At 39.0% G+C, this 16446-nt stretch overlaps 1 protein-coding gene across 6 annotated transcripts in view; it reads right to left on the bottom strand.

Moving 5' to 3' along the window:
* Window positions 1-16446, bottom strand: part of ASB2 (ankyrin repeat and SOCS box containing 2) — a 97404-nt gene that overhangs the window by 34616 nt on the left and 46342 nt on the right. For 5 of the 6 annotated variants that reach the window (XM_069086014.1, XM_069086016.1, XM_069086017.1 and 2 more), the window contains 4 exons: window positions 16160-16264; window positions 8877-9043; window positions 6585-6740; window positions 2600-2845 (listed from right to left, as the gene is read on the bottom strand). In XM_069086014.1, coding sequence (XP_068942115.1) covers window positions 2600-2845; window positions 6585-6740; window positions 8877-9043; window positions 16160-16264 — 674 coding nt within the window. The remainder of the gene's footprint in view (window positions 1-2599; window positions 2846-6584; window positions 6741-8876; window positions 9044-16159; window positions 16265-16446) is intronic. The other variant, XM_069086019.1, reaches the window with a different exon arrangement.

The following is a 16446-nucleotide window of genomic DNA, read 5'->3' as shown; positions in this document are numbered from 1 at the left end:
TTGACATCATCTAACATGTGTCTCTGTCCTCCACAATCCCATCTCCTTAGATCCAGGGGCCCACTCATGTGCCTCTGTCTCCAGATGGCCAGTACATATTTGTCCTAAACCAGTGAACAAATCTCTCTGCTCTGCTCAAATGTTTGCTAAACCCATTAGATGTTTATCTGAGCATAAAAGCTGCCTGCCAACTTTTGCATTCCCTTGACCCAAATGCCCAGGCCATGTTTGGCAATTTTAAAATGTCATAGCCAGAAATAGTATGGGGATGGCAATGAGCAAAGAAGGCTATTTTGTTAAGAAGGAAAAACATAGAATTGATGATTTATGGAAGACTAGACTCTGAGAATTCATTTGTGCCCATGTCAAAGTTTGATTCTACTTTGTTTTTCCACCATTGGAACCTTAGAACCCTGAACTCAAGAACCCAGGAAATCCAGGTTCAGATCTCAGCTTCACCACATGAATTTGAGCAAGCTCCATAGTATTCCTAAAACTTAATTTCCTCATCTGTAAGACCTGGTTGTTAGTTTCTTTCCTATTTCCCAAGATTCCTAACATCACAGGCTCTAGAACAATCAGGACCTAACAGATCTAGTCCACCAAGACAGCCTGGATAAAGCATCATCTCTGTTCTCATGAAGGTAACATTCTAATAGAACTAGATTTCTTTTGACCTAACTTTATTACATTTGTTTCAGTCATTTTTCAGTTGTTTCCTACACTTTATAATTCCACTTGGGGTTTTCTTGGCAAAGATACTGTAGTAGTTGGTCATTTTCCTTCTACAGCTGATTGAATAGGTGAGGAAACTGAGGCAAACAGGGTTAAGTGACTTGCCCAGGATCACACAGCTATTAAGTTTCTAAAGATGAATTTGAACTTAGGTCTTCCTGACTCTTGGTCTGGCACTGTCTCCACTGTGCCACCTTGCTGCCCAACACAATTACATATATATGCAAAATATTAGTATAATTGGGTTCTATACTGATTGCCCTTTCTGGTGGGGAAAATGTTTTTAAACCTAACTATAAGTTCTGGGAATTGTAGTCTTGAAAAGACAGCACTTTCTCCCCATACTGGGAGAGACTAAATATGTCACAAAACTTGAGCCAAAAGACTAACTTTCTGTCATGGTCAAGAAGTTTTTCAACTAGACTGCAGCAGAAGAGGTTCAGGTTTTGGAATGGAAAAAAGTATGGTAGCAGGTGTTTTGAATGGAAATTAACAATGGAGCATTGGTACTAGTAGAGCTTTCCTGCCCACTATTTTACCTGTTAAAAGCATTGGAGTAGAGATGGGGACTAGAAAAGATGGCTGGAATGTATTGACTATCAACTGTGACCTCTCTCTGAGAGCTGTGGAAAAGCTACTGCCATTGATAATAGGTTCGTTGTCTATAATTTTCTCTATTTCTTTCACCTGTTTCTATTTCCTGATTTTTTTTTTGTTTAATATTAAAACTATAAGTGATCATAACTTTACTGTGATAAGTAAAGGGAAGAATGAAATGGAGGACACTAGTGGATATCTGGAAATACGCAGAATTCAAACAGGACAGTAGAAGTCTGCACCTTGGTTCAGAAGAGCTAGGGTCATCCTAACTTGAGGGCTCTGGGATAAAAATAAAAGTAGGTTTTTTTTTCTTTTTGGAGGGGGGAGAGCAGGGCAATGGGGGTTAAGTGACTTGCCCAAGATCATATGGCTAGTAAGTGTTAAGGGTCTGAGGCTGAATTTGAACTCAGGTCCTCCTGACTCCAGGGCCAATGCTCTATTCACTGTGCCACCTAGCTGCCCCTAAAAGTAGTCTTATGGGCTCTTGATTATTAATAATTTTTATAACCTTCCCAAAACAAAGAACCAAAATGGATCTGGAATTTTTCCTTCCCTTTTCTTAAGCTAAAGAACAAAACAGAACAAGAAAAAAAATCAAGTCATTGTTGAACTTGATTCAGATATGGCTTCAAATGCAGCCACCTCATGAAATCTACTGTCCCTCACCAGAGGGTGGGCCAGAGGTATAGATCAAAGGAAGATCATGTCTCCTTAGCTACCTGGTGCAAGGGGAAAGGTTTGGTCTGGGAAAATCTACTCAGACCACTTATCTAGACCTCTTAATTTCATTTTTGCTTTCTACCCTAAATCTCTAAACTTTATCAGATAGCACCTGTGAATTACAAAAACATTAGAAGTTTGTTTGTTACTTCCAAGAAAGAAGGAAACTAATATTAATTAAGCACCTACTATGTACCAGGTACTGTGAAAAGTACTTTATAAATGTTTTCTCATTTGATCCTGACAACAGCCATGGGAGGTAGGTTCTATTATTATCCCCATTTCACAGTTGAGAAAACTCAGGCATTCAGAGGTAAAGTGACTTGCCCAGGATCACCTAGCTAATAAGAGTGTGAGTTCAAATTTGAACTCAGATCTTCCTGACTCCAGACCCAGAACTCTGTCCACTGCATTACTTAGCTTCCTTCCAAGTCTTGAATTCTATAACTCAAAAATATTTTCCTGCTCTAACTTTATTTGTTCTAAATGTCTCTTATTTCTAAAATGCTTTGATTCTCATATTTGGGGTCACACTTCCACTCACCATGCTTAGCCAGAAATCTCAGTGCCTCCAGCTGTCCACTCTGGGCAGCCACAAATAAAGGGGTAATGCCATATGCATTCTTGGATTCCACTTTGGCACCTCCGCTCACCAGAATTTCCATGACTTCCAAGTCATTCCGGGCCACAGATTCATGAAGAGCAGTCCAGCCACGGTTGCATCGATGGTTGGTATCAGCATTGTACTGCACCAGCATCCTGACAGCTTCTACATTCTTCCTCTCGCAAGCTGTACCAGGAAAAATGCAAATCACTGAACAGAGTGATGAGCCTGGGAAAGGGGTCTGTCACCTAAAAACAGTCTGCTGGGAAATGAGTTTCAGAAGGTGACTTGAAGCCACTGGAGGCTCCAGTGATCCGAAGGATGGTCTCTAATAATCTTAATGTCTATATTCTAATATCATCTATAATTATGGAACCTGGGAATCTCTGACTTCTGTGCTCCATCTAGCATGGGATTACTTTCATCCTATTAACACATTTTCTCAAATTAAAAACATTGATTAAACATTTAATGTGCAAAGAGTATGTTCTATGTACCAGGGGAGAAAGATACTTTGGATAAGATACTCTCCTTGCCCTCATGAAAGTTATAATCTAATAGAATTAAGTATCAATGGAGCATTCCCCTACCCCTACCATTAAGGCTACCTAACACAATTATAAATTTAACTAAAATAGAAGCCCTAAGAAGGATTTATTCCATTTGATTCAACAAAGGTATTATTGTTAATTAATTCTTTTTATTTGTAGTATTCACACGATCAGATTTTATGAGATATTTAATGGGTATATATTGCACATAAGGGAGCCAAGGTGCTAGGATAAACATCCCCAGAAGCATGACACTATGGTCCCCAACTCTGACTAGTTTGGGATCTACTTGGGAAGACAGATGTAAATGTGTGAAAAGGAAAGTAAATATGCAAGAGGTTTTTGTTCTTTAGGATACTTGGAAAAAGTTCAGGAGAAATCATGAAAAAATATATAATGATCAAAGTATGATGTAGATAGGAAATGCAAAGAATTCGGAGAAGAACAACTGTGAGCTAATAGGCATCCAACCCTCCATCTCTTGATTGTGTATTTTCAATGGCTGTCCCTGTCCCTAGAATTCTCCTGCTCATCTCTGCCTCCAGGCTTTCTGGGCTCCTTCAAGACTCAGCTAACATCCTGCCTTCTCCAAGATACCCCTCACTATATCCCTCAACACAAATGCCTCTCCTCTGTTGATTATCTCCAATTTATCCTGTGTATGTCTTTTTCATACATAGATGTTTTCATGTTGTGTCCCATATTAGATTGTAGGCCTCCTGAGGACAGGGATTGTTTTTTTTTTTCTCTTTCATTATAATCCCCAGGTGTTAATATTACATTATAATGATATTACATTCCCAAATGTTGATAAACATTTATTGATTTTGTCCAATTAAATTGGACCTCTAATTATAGGTAAGTTTTGGACTGACTGCAAGAACAGAGCACTGGCCTAAAGTCAGATCTTGATTTTGACATTAATTTATTCTGTAGCATTAGGTGAGCCACTTCTCCTCTGGACCTCAGCTGCTCCCTTAGTAAAATGAGGTTACACAAGATGACTTCTACTGTCCCTCCCAGCTCTAATGCTCTATAATTCTAGAAGGTGGAAGAGGTGGTGGAGGAGGCAATGTTACCAGCATCCTTGATTTTCACCACCCTCCCACCTATACGATCAGAAGGAATTTCTTGTTCTTCCTAGAAATAGTTAGGAGGCACAGTGGATAGAATGCTAGGTCTGGAAGACCTAAATTCAAATCTGAGTAGCTGTATGACCCTGGGCAAGTCACCTGACCTCTACTTCCCTCAATTTACTCAATTGTAAAATAGGGATTATAAAAGGATTTACTTCCCATGGTTGCTGCAAGGATCAAATGGGATTATATTTGTAAAGCACTTAGCACAGTGCCTGGCTTAGTAGGTGATTAACAAATTCCTATTTCCTCCCTTCCTCTGAGCATTGCAAAATCCTAAATTTAGAGGGACCTTAGAGGCCACCTAATCCCAAACCCTTCAATCAGAAGTTCAGGCTCAGAGATCAAGTGATTTCCTCAGAAGGACAAAGCTAATGAGAGGGGATTTGAATTCAGGTTCCTGATGCTTCTGTTGTGTTTACTTATTTCCCTGTTTTTTATCACCCTCATTAGAAAGCAGTAAAGACCAGGCAAAGACAGCAAAGACCAGGCCTTATTTTCTTTGAATCTTCCCCACCACCTTATACAGAACACAGTCATTTAAGGAATGTCTTATGAATGAGTGTATGAATGAATGCAAATGAACCAGAGACATTCTGTACAATAATATAACTTGATTTCTTTAAAGCATTTGGCAGATTGTGACCAAAATATTAATTAGCATACTTGTGAACAAGGAAAAGAAATGTGGGTAAGGTTCACAAGTAAGTACACAATCTAAACCAGGGATGGGGAACCTATGGCCTTGAGGCCACATATGGCCCTCTAGGTCCTCAAGTGTGGCCCTTTGACTGAATCCAAACTTCACAAGAACAAATCCCCTTTAAAAAAAGTATTTGTTCAGTAAAACTTGGATTCAATCAAAAGGCCTTACTTGAATTATTCTAAACAAATGGTATTGATGATTTCAACCTGAAAGGATATCTCTAATGGCATGTTGCAGCCTTATTCTATTCAACATTTGTGTCAGTTATTTGGATGATATTATTATATACAGTAAAATTTATATTAAAAACTAATATCAATAAGATTAGCTATTGCAATTAATATTATTAGTCACATTATAATTATTTTAAGAATTATTCTTAAAATTACCTAGATTGATAATATTTATATTGTTGGATGATTATTAATTAATATTAATATTATAAATAATGTATTATTCTATAAGATAGCCTAGAAGTAAAATAACAAATGCTTGATGACTTTGCATGACTGACTAGGGTTGACAAGATGAAATTCAATTAGGATAAAATTAAAGGCCTGTACTTGGGCTCCAAAAATCCAACTTCAGGATGGGAAACAGCTGGCCTCAGCCAGCACTGAAATGTCAATAAAAGTAAATGGAGCTTTGAAGCCAAAAAAGTGAAGTGATCTTACCCTGCATTAAGAGATGTGTACTATACAAAAGGAGGAAGGTGAGATCACCTCTGGAGGATTGTGTTCATTTCTGGCCAGCAGATGTTAGCATGAACATTGGCAGACTATAACATGTTCAGAGGAGCAGGACCAGGATGGTAAAGGGTCTCTAAATGATGATGGAACTTGAATAATAATCGCCAGCATGTTTTAAGGTTTGCCAATCCCTTCACTTGTAATCTAATTTGTTCTTCACAACAAAGTTGTGTTAGGTGTTAGAATTAACCCCATTTTACAGATGAGAAGAGTGGGGTGGAGAGAAGTTAAATGGCTTGTCCTGGGTGATACAGCTTAGTAAGTGTGTAAGAATGGATTTGAACTCAGATCTTCCTGATGCCAAGTCTAACAATCTAGCTAATGTACCACCTAGCAGCTTAATGTTTAACTTGAAAACTTAGTGCAACATAGTAGCTATCTACAGGACCAATACTGATGGGAAAAGGATTTTATTTGCCCAGTGTGGCTTCAGAGGAGGTAGAAGAACCAATGGGTAGAAAATTCCTAGCATGCAAAATTGGCTTAAATTGCTATTTAAAACAGCCCAATCATAGAACTGAAGTGTTTTTGTGAGATAGTGAGCTGCCTGTCACTGGAAGTTTCTCTGGGAAGGCTATATGACCACTTGGGGGAGATGTTGCAAAAGGAATTCCTGGATCCCTGCGTGTAGAAGTCAATATACCTAAGGAGTTTCAGCATGTCTTTAACCAGTGATGGCCACGATTAAACTAAGTCTTACTTTGAAGGGAACAACATGCATTTGAAAGTTTGATTTCTGGGGTGTTCAGTGCAACGTCATTTTCTGCTTTCTTAGATACTCACCTTTATAGAGTGGGGTCTCTCGGGACTTGTTAGAAATATCCGGTTCAGCTCCACATTGTAAAAGCGTAAGTAAGCAGTCTAGGTTTCCCCTACAGGTTGCTATGTAAAGGGCAGTTTCCTCCTGAAGGGTGCGTTGATCAATAACAGCAGGATATGCTAAAGAAAAGACATTTGAAAGATTATTGTTAATAAACTCACCCAAAGTTTATTCCGCACAGCGAATAGAGCACTGGACTTGGAACTGGGAAAACTCAACCTCCTGACTTCAAATCTGGCCTTAGACATCTGCTAGCTGTGTGGCCCTGGGCAAGTCACTTAACTCTGCCTCAGTTTATTCATCTGTAAAATGAGCTGGAGGAGGAAATAGCAAACCACTCCAATATATTTTTCAAGAAGACCCCAGATGAAGTCACAAAGAGTTGAACACGACTGAACAAGAACATACAGACAGTATGTCCAAAAATCTTAGTGCAGCTTTAAACTTTACTAACTTTAAATAACACTAAGAATTTTAGGGCATCCTAAACTAAATGTTTAGAAAGGAGCCCATACTACTTATCAGTGAATGGCTTGGATTTCAAGGAAGAACATTTATGAAATTACATGAGATGAACCAACACATTGTATTAATATTTGTCTAATGCTTCTAACTCTCTAAATGTTTTAATACAGATTATTTAATGTTGTCTCATACTAGACCTCGGCAGAAGGTAAAGCAGTTATCCTGAATTTGACAAATGAGAGAATTGAAGCCCACAGATTTAATAATAACTCACATCTCTAAAGCAGATGTATCTAGGTGGTAAAATGGATAGAGCACTGGGCCTTGAATCAACAAAAACTGAATTCAAATTCAAACTTAGATATTAGCTGTGTGACCTTGGGCAAGTCACTTAACCTCTAGCTGCCTCAGTTTCCTCAACTATAAAATGAGAATATAAATAATTAATCCTACTTTCCAGGATAGAATCAAATGAGATAATATTTATAAAGTACCTGGCAGACAGTAGGTACTTAATAAATGCTTATTTGCTTCCTTTGTATAACAAGACGTGGTGTAGTGGATAAGGGAAGACTTGTGTTTAAGTCTTCTGACCACCTACTGACTGATTGTGGGAAAGTCATTTAATCCATTAATGCTCTTAGATGTGGGTTCTTCACCTGGGGCCTAGTGGAGGTCAGTGAAGTTGGATGAAAAAAATACAACTTTATTTTCACAAACCTCTAACTGAAATTTAACATTTTCTTCAATTAAAAAAAAATAGTTTAATTTTTAAAAAATGCCAGGTATCCCTCTCTCCCCCAGGTTGGAGGAACATGAGCTGATGACCAGTCAATACCTCCACTGATTGAAAGGGGAGCTTTGACTTACTCTATTTCCAGACTGGGTAAGTTTGTCCCTCCTTTGGCAACCTGTTGTCCTCACCCTCCCCAGGCTTACCATACTAATGACAAACTTAGTGCTGACACCTTATTGCCATTACTCACTATAGCTCACAACTTCCAAGCTTAAAAGATCCACCGACATCAGCTTCTCTAGTGGTTGGGATTATAAGCACCAAACTTGGTTTAATTAATTTTTTAAAAAATTAGTCTGAGAAGGAATCCATAGACTTCACCAGACTGTCAAAGGGGTCCACGATCCCCCCAAAATTAAGAACCACCACTCTAAGACTATAAATTGCAGAGAAAGTGCCCACCTTAATTGGTAGAATGAGTATCCTTCCATGTGAATTCCATATATATTTCATATATGTGTATATGTATGTATATAGTAAGAAAGTAATTAATAAATGTTAATTTGCATTTGCTGTGCATCAGATATGTTTATGTATTTTGTTTAGTCGTGTCTGACTCTGTGACTCTGTTTGGGGCTTTCTTGGCAAAGTACTGGAGTGGTTTGTCATTTTCTTCTCCAGCTCATTTTACAGATAAGTAAACTAAGGTAAAAAGGGTTAAGTGACTTGCCCAGTGTCACTCAGCTAGTAAATGTCTGAGGCCACAGTTGGACACATGAAGATGAGTCTTCCTGATTCCAAGTCCAGTGCTCTATCCATAGTACCACTTAGCTGGTCTTTCTTTTAATATGTGTGTATGTGTATATATGCATATATATGTAGATATGTGTGTATACATATATCTACATATACAAATATAGTAGAATTATGAAATGAGACAGATTTTTTTTATATGTGTCTTTACATAGCCAAACCTTTCTTTTTCTTCCTTCCATTTTCTGCTGTTTTTCCACATCCTTATTTAATGCAGATTTACCATTCTTTTTCAACTAACCTTTCTGCAATATTTTCAGACAACCCAACTGGCCATAATAGGCAGCTTCATGCAGAGGGAGCCATCCATCCTTGTTGGGCTCAGAGAGGTTTTTGCCTGACTGGATCATGGAAGTTAAGGCATTCTCATCACCATCCTTAATAGCCTTCACCACAGGATCTATGACTCTGTAAGAATAAGGACAGCTAGTTAACATTGGATAATAGTTAATCAATAATAATAGTTAATCAATCCATCAGTAAGCATTTATTAAACACCTATTGTGATCCAGGCACTGTGTGTTAAATACAAGGAAAGGCAAAAAGCAGTCCCTGCTCTCAAGGAGTTCACAGGCTAATGAGGGAGAAAATATACAAATAACTATGTATAAACAAGCTATATCCATGATAAATTGATAATTAACAGAGGGAAGGCATTAGGATAAAGGGAGATCAGGAAAGGCTTCTTGTAGAAGGTGAGACAGGAAGAACAAGAGATAGAAATGAGGAGAAAGAGAATTCCAGGCATAGGGGACAGCCAGTGAAAATTCCCAGAGTCAGGAGATGGAGTTTCTTATAGTAAAAAACCAATGAATTCTACATGATGGGGTTGAATGGGGAGTAAGGTATAAGAGTACTGGAAAGGTAAGAAAGACTCAGGGTATGAAGGGTTTTGAACACCAAACAATGTATTTTATATTTGATCCTGGAGATAAGAGAGAGTCACTAGTGTTTACTTAATTGGGGATGGGGGCAGTATTTGGTCAGCCCTGCACTTTGGGAACGTCAGGTTGAGAGCTGAGTGGAGAATGGACTGAGTGGAGAAAGGAACCACTTGAGGCAGGACCTATTAAAACAATTGAGGCATGAGTGATGAGGGCTTGCACCAGGGTGGTAGCAGGGTCAGAAGAAAGAGGATATCAGAGATGGAAAGGAACATAGAATCACTAACTATAAAGTCAACTAGCATTATCCTAGGGCATTCTTAACCTTTTTTGTGTCCTGGAAAGCCTTTGGCAATCTAGTGAAGCCTATGGACCCCTTCTCAGAATATTGTCTTTAAATCCATAGAATAAAAGTATAATATATAATAAATAATATTCAAAACAAAATATATAATAATATAATATATAATATATATATGATTATAAAGGAAACTATATTGAAATACAGCTATCAAAAATTGTTTTTAAAGTTTATGGACATTAGGTTAAGAACTCCTGCTTTGTTAAATTCCTAGCATGAGCCAGGCTCTCACTATGCTAAGCTCTAGACATAAAACGCAAAAGTAAGCCTGTCCCTGACATTCATAGAATGTTAAAGGTGAGGAAAGACCTTAGAACACAGAACAGAAAATGTTAGGGTTAGAAGAGTCCTTAGAAAACAGGTTAGAATATGGATCATAAAATGTTAAGAGTAGAAAAGGCCTTGGACATTATTCTGCCCAAACCCCCCCTTTAACTTAGAAATAAACTGATTCTTCTTTGTTATTCAGTCATTTGGTCGTGTCCGACTCTTCATGACCCTTGGACCATAGCACAGCAGGCCCTTCTATCTTCCACTATCCCCCCAAAGCCTGTCCAGGATCACATTTGTTGCTTCCATGACACTATCTAAACATCTCATCCTCTGCCATCCCTTTCTCCTTTTGCCTTCAATCTTTCCCAACATCAGGGTCTTTTTAATCAATAAGTAATACTAATACCTACTATGTGCTAGGCACTAGGGATATAAGTACAAAGGACATAACCCTTTCTAACAAAGAGCTTACACTCTAATAAGGACATTAAAGATATTACCCAAGGTTATGTGGCTTAGGGTTAGAGTGCAGATTCAAACCCAGGTCTCATGACTAATAAACCAGTGTTATTTCAAAGAACTGCTTTGAGTTGGACCTTGAGTTGAGTTTGGACCTTCAAGAAGGGAACAGCATATTTTTTAAAATGATAATTTGGACATTAAAATTAAAGTCTGTCTGTCTCTACTTCACTTTGAGAAATGTGAAAATACAGCCAAGCTGATGGAATGAAATGGCTCTGGTCTAGGTGAGATTCAGGTGACCTATGTCCTAAGGAAATCCCATATGGGGAAACTCCCTCTACAAATGCAGGTTAGTGACTTTTAGGCAAGTTTAGGAGAGGGTAAGTGATCTGCCCAGACTATACATTTAATAACTATCACAGGCAGGACTTGAACTCAGTTCTCCCTGGTTTTGAGGCTGCCTCTCTGTCTACCACCAGGCTGCTTGTCATTGAATGTTATAATGTGAGTTATTGGGGAATATTGGAATAAGAAATGCAACACCTCAGACTATGTTTGAATCACTTCACTATTTTTGCTCTTCCTCTAAGGTATTAAGATTATATGGCTACTCAATCTTACCATTCTTATTTCCCATCTACCTTACTTACTTTAAAACAATCACCAAAAGCTGGAAGGGACATTAAAACAGCAATTTTTAATCAAAATAAAGAATTCTAAGGCTGGAAGTAACCATTCTTCACCATACAAATATTTTTTATATGGTACCATTTAAAGTACCCAGTTCTTTTTGTTGTTTTTCAGTAATTTCAGGCATGTCCAACTCTGCATGACTCCATTTGGGGTTTTCTTGGCAAAGATCCTAGAGAGATTTGACATTTCCTTCTCCAGCTCATTTTTACAGATAGGGAAACTGAGGCAAACAGAGTTAACTGACTTGCCTAGGGTTGCATAGTTAATATGTGTCTTAGGTCAGATTTGAACTCAGGAAGATGTCTTTCTGACACCAGGCCCAGTATTCTATCCCTAATGCCACCTAGCTGCCCCAACTCTTATTTCCTGTTTAAATCTAATCTATATCATAGATGAAGACCCTGAGGTCCAGAGAGGAGCAGTTACTTTCCAAAACTCACCCAGCTAGTTAATAGTGGGCGTCAGGACAAGAGCTTGGTTCTTCTGACTCCCAGGTAACTGTTCTCTCAACTAGACAAAATTAACATTGATTAGCAGTAAAACGTTTATCATTTTTGGAAAGCCCTCTAGAGTAAATCCTCTAATGTTGTTTATTATAGTAACTGTGCTTGTGCCTGATGCCCTTACTAGATTATGATCTCCATATGGCCAGGGATCATATCAAATAATTAAATTCAGCAAACATTTATTTAGGGTCTACAATGTGCCAAGTACTATCCAAGGCACCGGGGATACAGAGATAAAAACAAAATAGTCTGTGACTTCAAGGAGTTTATATTCTATATCATACTTGTGTTCAAGGTGAGTCTAGAAAGAGAAGATAGCCCTGTGAAGGGTTTTTACACCCAAACAAAGATGTTTCTATTTTATCTTGGAGGCACTAGGCAGCTATTGAAGTTTCTTGAACAAGAAAATGGCATGACCAACCCTGGGTTTTAGGAATATCAATTTTATAGCTGTGGACATTATGGATACAAGAGGAGAAAGACTGGAGGCATAAAAACTAGTTAGGAGACAATAAGCCAAGAAAGAAATGATTAGGGCCTCCTACCAGGGTGGTGGAGGCTGTGTGAGTAAATGACAGGAATGGATAAGAGAGATGTTATGGATTGGCAGCTGGGAGCAGTTATGAAGGAAAAAGGAGAAAGAAAAATGGAGGGTGATTCTGATGCTACTGAATTATTTCCCCAAAGATTCCCACATATATATGCACAGAATCAGAAGTGAAAAGAAACTAGTCCAATTCCCTCATTTTATAGATGAGGAAATTGAGGTCAAGAAAGGTTCAATGACTTGCCCAAAGTCAAGGCTTTTACTGAGGTCTTCTGATTACAAATTCAATGTTCTTTCCACCATATTATAACATCTAGCGCAGTCCTATGCACACAACTGACACTTAATAACAAATGAGTGAATTAATTAATTAACTGATGCTGCTACAAAGATGTCCTAATTTTATAGATGTAGAAAATGAACCACAATGAGGCCAGAGTCAATGGCGGGGCCAGGATCAAAATGAAGACTTACGCCCATAAACCCAACTGGCAACTTCCTCCTGTTTCAGCCTCTGGAGTTTATATTAATAGCTTTGCATGCATATGAGATGCACATAAAAGTAAATGTGGATGAGGCCAGGGGAAACTGAGGCAGGCAAACTAGAAACTGCTCCCACCCACCCTTCTCTACCAGGATGAGTTATGCTGGAGCCCTTCATCAGAACATTTCTCAAGTTCAGAAGGACTAAAACCACAATGTACATTTCCCATTTCCTCTCTTCCTCTCACTCTCCTTCCTTTTGGTTAACCTTGCTGAGTGTGCTGCTGAATTCCAGCTGGGTAGAAAGCAGAAATTCTATGTTAAGAAACAGGCATTTCTCACACACATACTCTCTCAGCACTAGCCAAAAGGAGAAAAAACATCTTTCCCCAGGGTATCCAGTTTACATGGCCCCTCTTGATCTCCCCATTCTCTCCTCTTCCTTGAGAATAAAACCCAGGAAGACTGAGAACAGAGGAAGTTCTTGTCTTGCAAGAAGCAGAGTCTGAGAACTCTCCCTTCTTATCAGGAATCTGTCACTGACACTGGTCAAATCTCTTGCATTATTAAAACATTGGGCTTTTGAGTCAGAAAGATCTGAGATCAAATTCTCTCACATACTTGCTGCTAGGTGACTCTAGGCAAGTTGCTTAATCTTTCTCAGACTCAGTTTCCTCATCTGTAAAATTGTAAAAAAAAAAAAAGAGGAATAATAATAGCTTCTACATCACAGGACTGTTATGAGAATCAAATGAAATAACATGGAAAACACTTTACAAACTTTCTGGAGCTATATAAATACTAGCTATTATTATTTCTCTCTTTGTAAAATGGGGCACATTTTAGAAGCTTTATTTCTCTAGGTCAGTTCTTTCTGGAACCACCCAGATCTATTTTAGTTAACCAAATACTTGCATTCTGGAGTAGTTGTTGATCTGAACAAAAGGTAGCTATTCATTTGGCCTTTCTTTGAGTCTTCCTTAATCTAGGGGATGTCACTGGCCTCATTCCAAAGGTTGCTGGGGAAAATGGGATAGATACTCCCTCACCCCAGTACTATTCTTAGGAAATCATTGGCAGGAAACTGGAAAGCTTACAAACTGAATTAGAATTTCATTCATTCTCCTCCCTCATCTCCCTCTCACCCTCAGTCAATTTTGCTTAGTATCATAAAATAATAGACCATTTTAGAACTGGAAGGGGAGTTACAACGTAGAAGAAAGAACCATGAGTATGGGAAGGACCTTCAGAATCCTAGTACATGGAATGTTGTACCTAGGCAGTACCTTAGAAACACTGACTGGAAAATGTTTTCTCTAAAAGGCATCTTAGAGTAACAGAAAATGAGAGATAGGAAGAGACCTTAAAACAAGGGGGGAAAGACTGTCAAAGCTTGGAGGGGTCTTAAAATTGTAGAACCATATTATGCTAGAATCGAAAAGGACTTTTAAAAACAGAGCAAGTCAGAATGCAGAACACAGAATGCTAGAGATCACCTACCCACTTATTTTACAGAGGAAATTGAGGTTTAGAGAGAGAGGAAGTGACTCCTTAAGGTCACAAGGTGAGTTACTCTCAGGACAGAGATGAGAACCCAGGGTCTCTCAATTTCCACGTCAGAACTTTTTTTTTTTGCCCCATATGGGGTTGGTTTTTTTCTCCAAAGTATATTTGCATGACCAGAAAAGATGTAATGGAGCTATCCAAGAGACGGTAAGCTGATCTGACCTCCAGGGTTTCTATGCAAGGCTCGATAGAGAGGAAGGATTGGAAGCAAGTTGTTTTAAAAATTCACAGAGGAGCAAACCTTTTGGATTCTTGGAACCAGAATTCTTCTCTACACATTTATTATCTCTGATGCTTGTTGATCAATTTTTTTGAAGTGCTAATTCTCTGTAGTCTCTCTAACACCTATAGTCTCTAAGTGATAGTAAATGACTATAACTCAAGGACCATAGCAACTTCCTAAGAATCAAAATGACAAAGAGACCCAAAGAGACACATGTAGTGGTTTTAAGCAGGCTACAGCATGTTATCAGAGAAGACTTGTATAAAGGACACCATTGAGGACAAAGACGATCAGAAAGGGAGTACAGGAGACAACAGATGGGCTGACTCAGTGCCTCAGTGAGACCCACCAGAAGAAGGCTTTTATACTCAAAGAATCTTCTGTAGCACAGCAGAATGAGTGCTCCGTTTGGAATCAAAGGATGTAGGTTCAAATCCCATCTCCTACTTTTGTGACTTGGAGCAAGTCACTTAACCCTTCCATATTTCATTTCCTCATTTATAAAAGATAGATGCTGGACTAAATGATTTCTGAGATACCCAACTCTTTTTACAATCTCTTGGCTTTCAAATTTATGAGAGAGGAAAAAAAATGGGTACAACCCATTCAGGATGGGAAGGCATGGATAGATGATGGCTATGGAAGAAGGTTCTACTCCAGTGAGCTCAGAGAGCCATCTAATTTTATCATCAAGTGGCTTTTGGACTTGTGCAGTGGCTAGGACTTAAGAACCATAGCTGTTCTGGGATTTGGAGATTCAGTGGACCTGCTCACTAAGAAGGTACTTCCCTTTTTCCAGAGGAATTTGCACTGACTATCAATCTACTGCAAGACATGGAAATCCTCCCTCTTTTCAAAAGGGAAAAAGTAAGAAAATTTTGACAGATCAAATATCAATCCAATTTGGGTTGGGGGAAAAAAGCATTCCTGCTTAGTAGTTATATCCAGACACAATGGCATTAACTAACACTTTCCCGATTCTAGCATTGCTTTCTTCTGTTTCTCAATCTCTATTCTTTCTCTTTCTCTGTTTCTCATTTATCTCTTTCTTTCTCACACTTCCTCTCATTACATCTCTCTGTATATCTCCCAGTGCATTTCTGCCTCTGTCTCTTTCCCTTAACTTCTTATTTGTTCCCCTGGTGGAGCATCTTAATACATCCAGAGTTTAAAACAGCATGAAGCTAATTCAGTTAGAGTCCTGACAAGTGAATTAGCAGACAAACATGAGCAGGGACCTGTTTGCCTTCCCACTGAGTGACTCATGAGTTCTGAGGAATCAGGAGAGACTGGACCTTCTGGTCTAGATCCAACCCTTGAAATGACTATATGTGCTTAAGGGACCACAAGGTAGAGGGAGGAAGGAGAGAAGTGAAGGGAGGCAGCAATTCCTTCCAAGTCACCTTCCTCACTCCTCTGACATAGCCCCTACCCACCCTCTATGCCACAAATGCCATTTGGGTTAGTTAGGACATACAACAAGGTGACTGGGGGCCTGGGACAAGGGGATATAGGGAATCACTTACACAGGCTGAGGGGTCTTGAACAGGCTGCCGTTGTATCTTTGCCTGACCCCTTGAAACAAGCCCACATTGGGAGGCGGAGGCTGGGTCCCCGAAGGAGCTGCAGACCTGGAGGGGTGATGGCATGAGTGAAATAAGGAAAAATACTCAGAGTAAGAGAAGCGGGTCATATCCAGGGATTGCTGGAAGCAAGATCGAGGGGAAGAGACAGAAAGAGGGAGAAAAGAAGGGGGAGGGGAGAAAAGAGGGAGAAAAGGAGAGAGAGAGAGAGAGAGAGAGAGAGAGAGAGA

The sequence above is a fragment of the Petaurus breviceps genome, unplaced genomic scaffold, assembly GCF_028583685.1.
Source record: "Petaurus breviceps papuanus isolate PSGF00001 unplaced genomic scaffold, PetGlider_PUasm1.0 177, whole genome shotgun sequence".
Taxonomy (NCBI): Eukaryota; Metazoa; Chordata; class Mammalia; order Diprotodontia; family Petauridae; genus Petaurus; species Petaurus breviceps.
The sequence above is the reverse complement of the archived record's forward strand: the minus strand, read 5'-3'. Positions and strand labels throughout refer to the sequence as shown.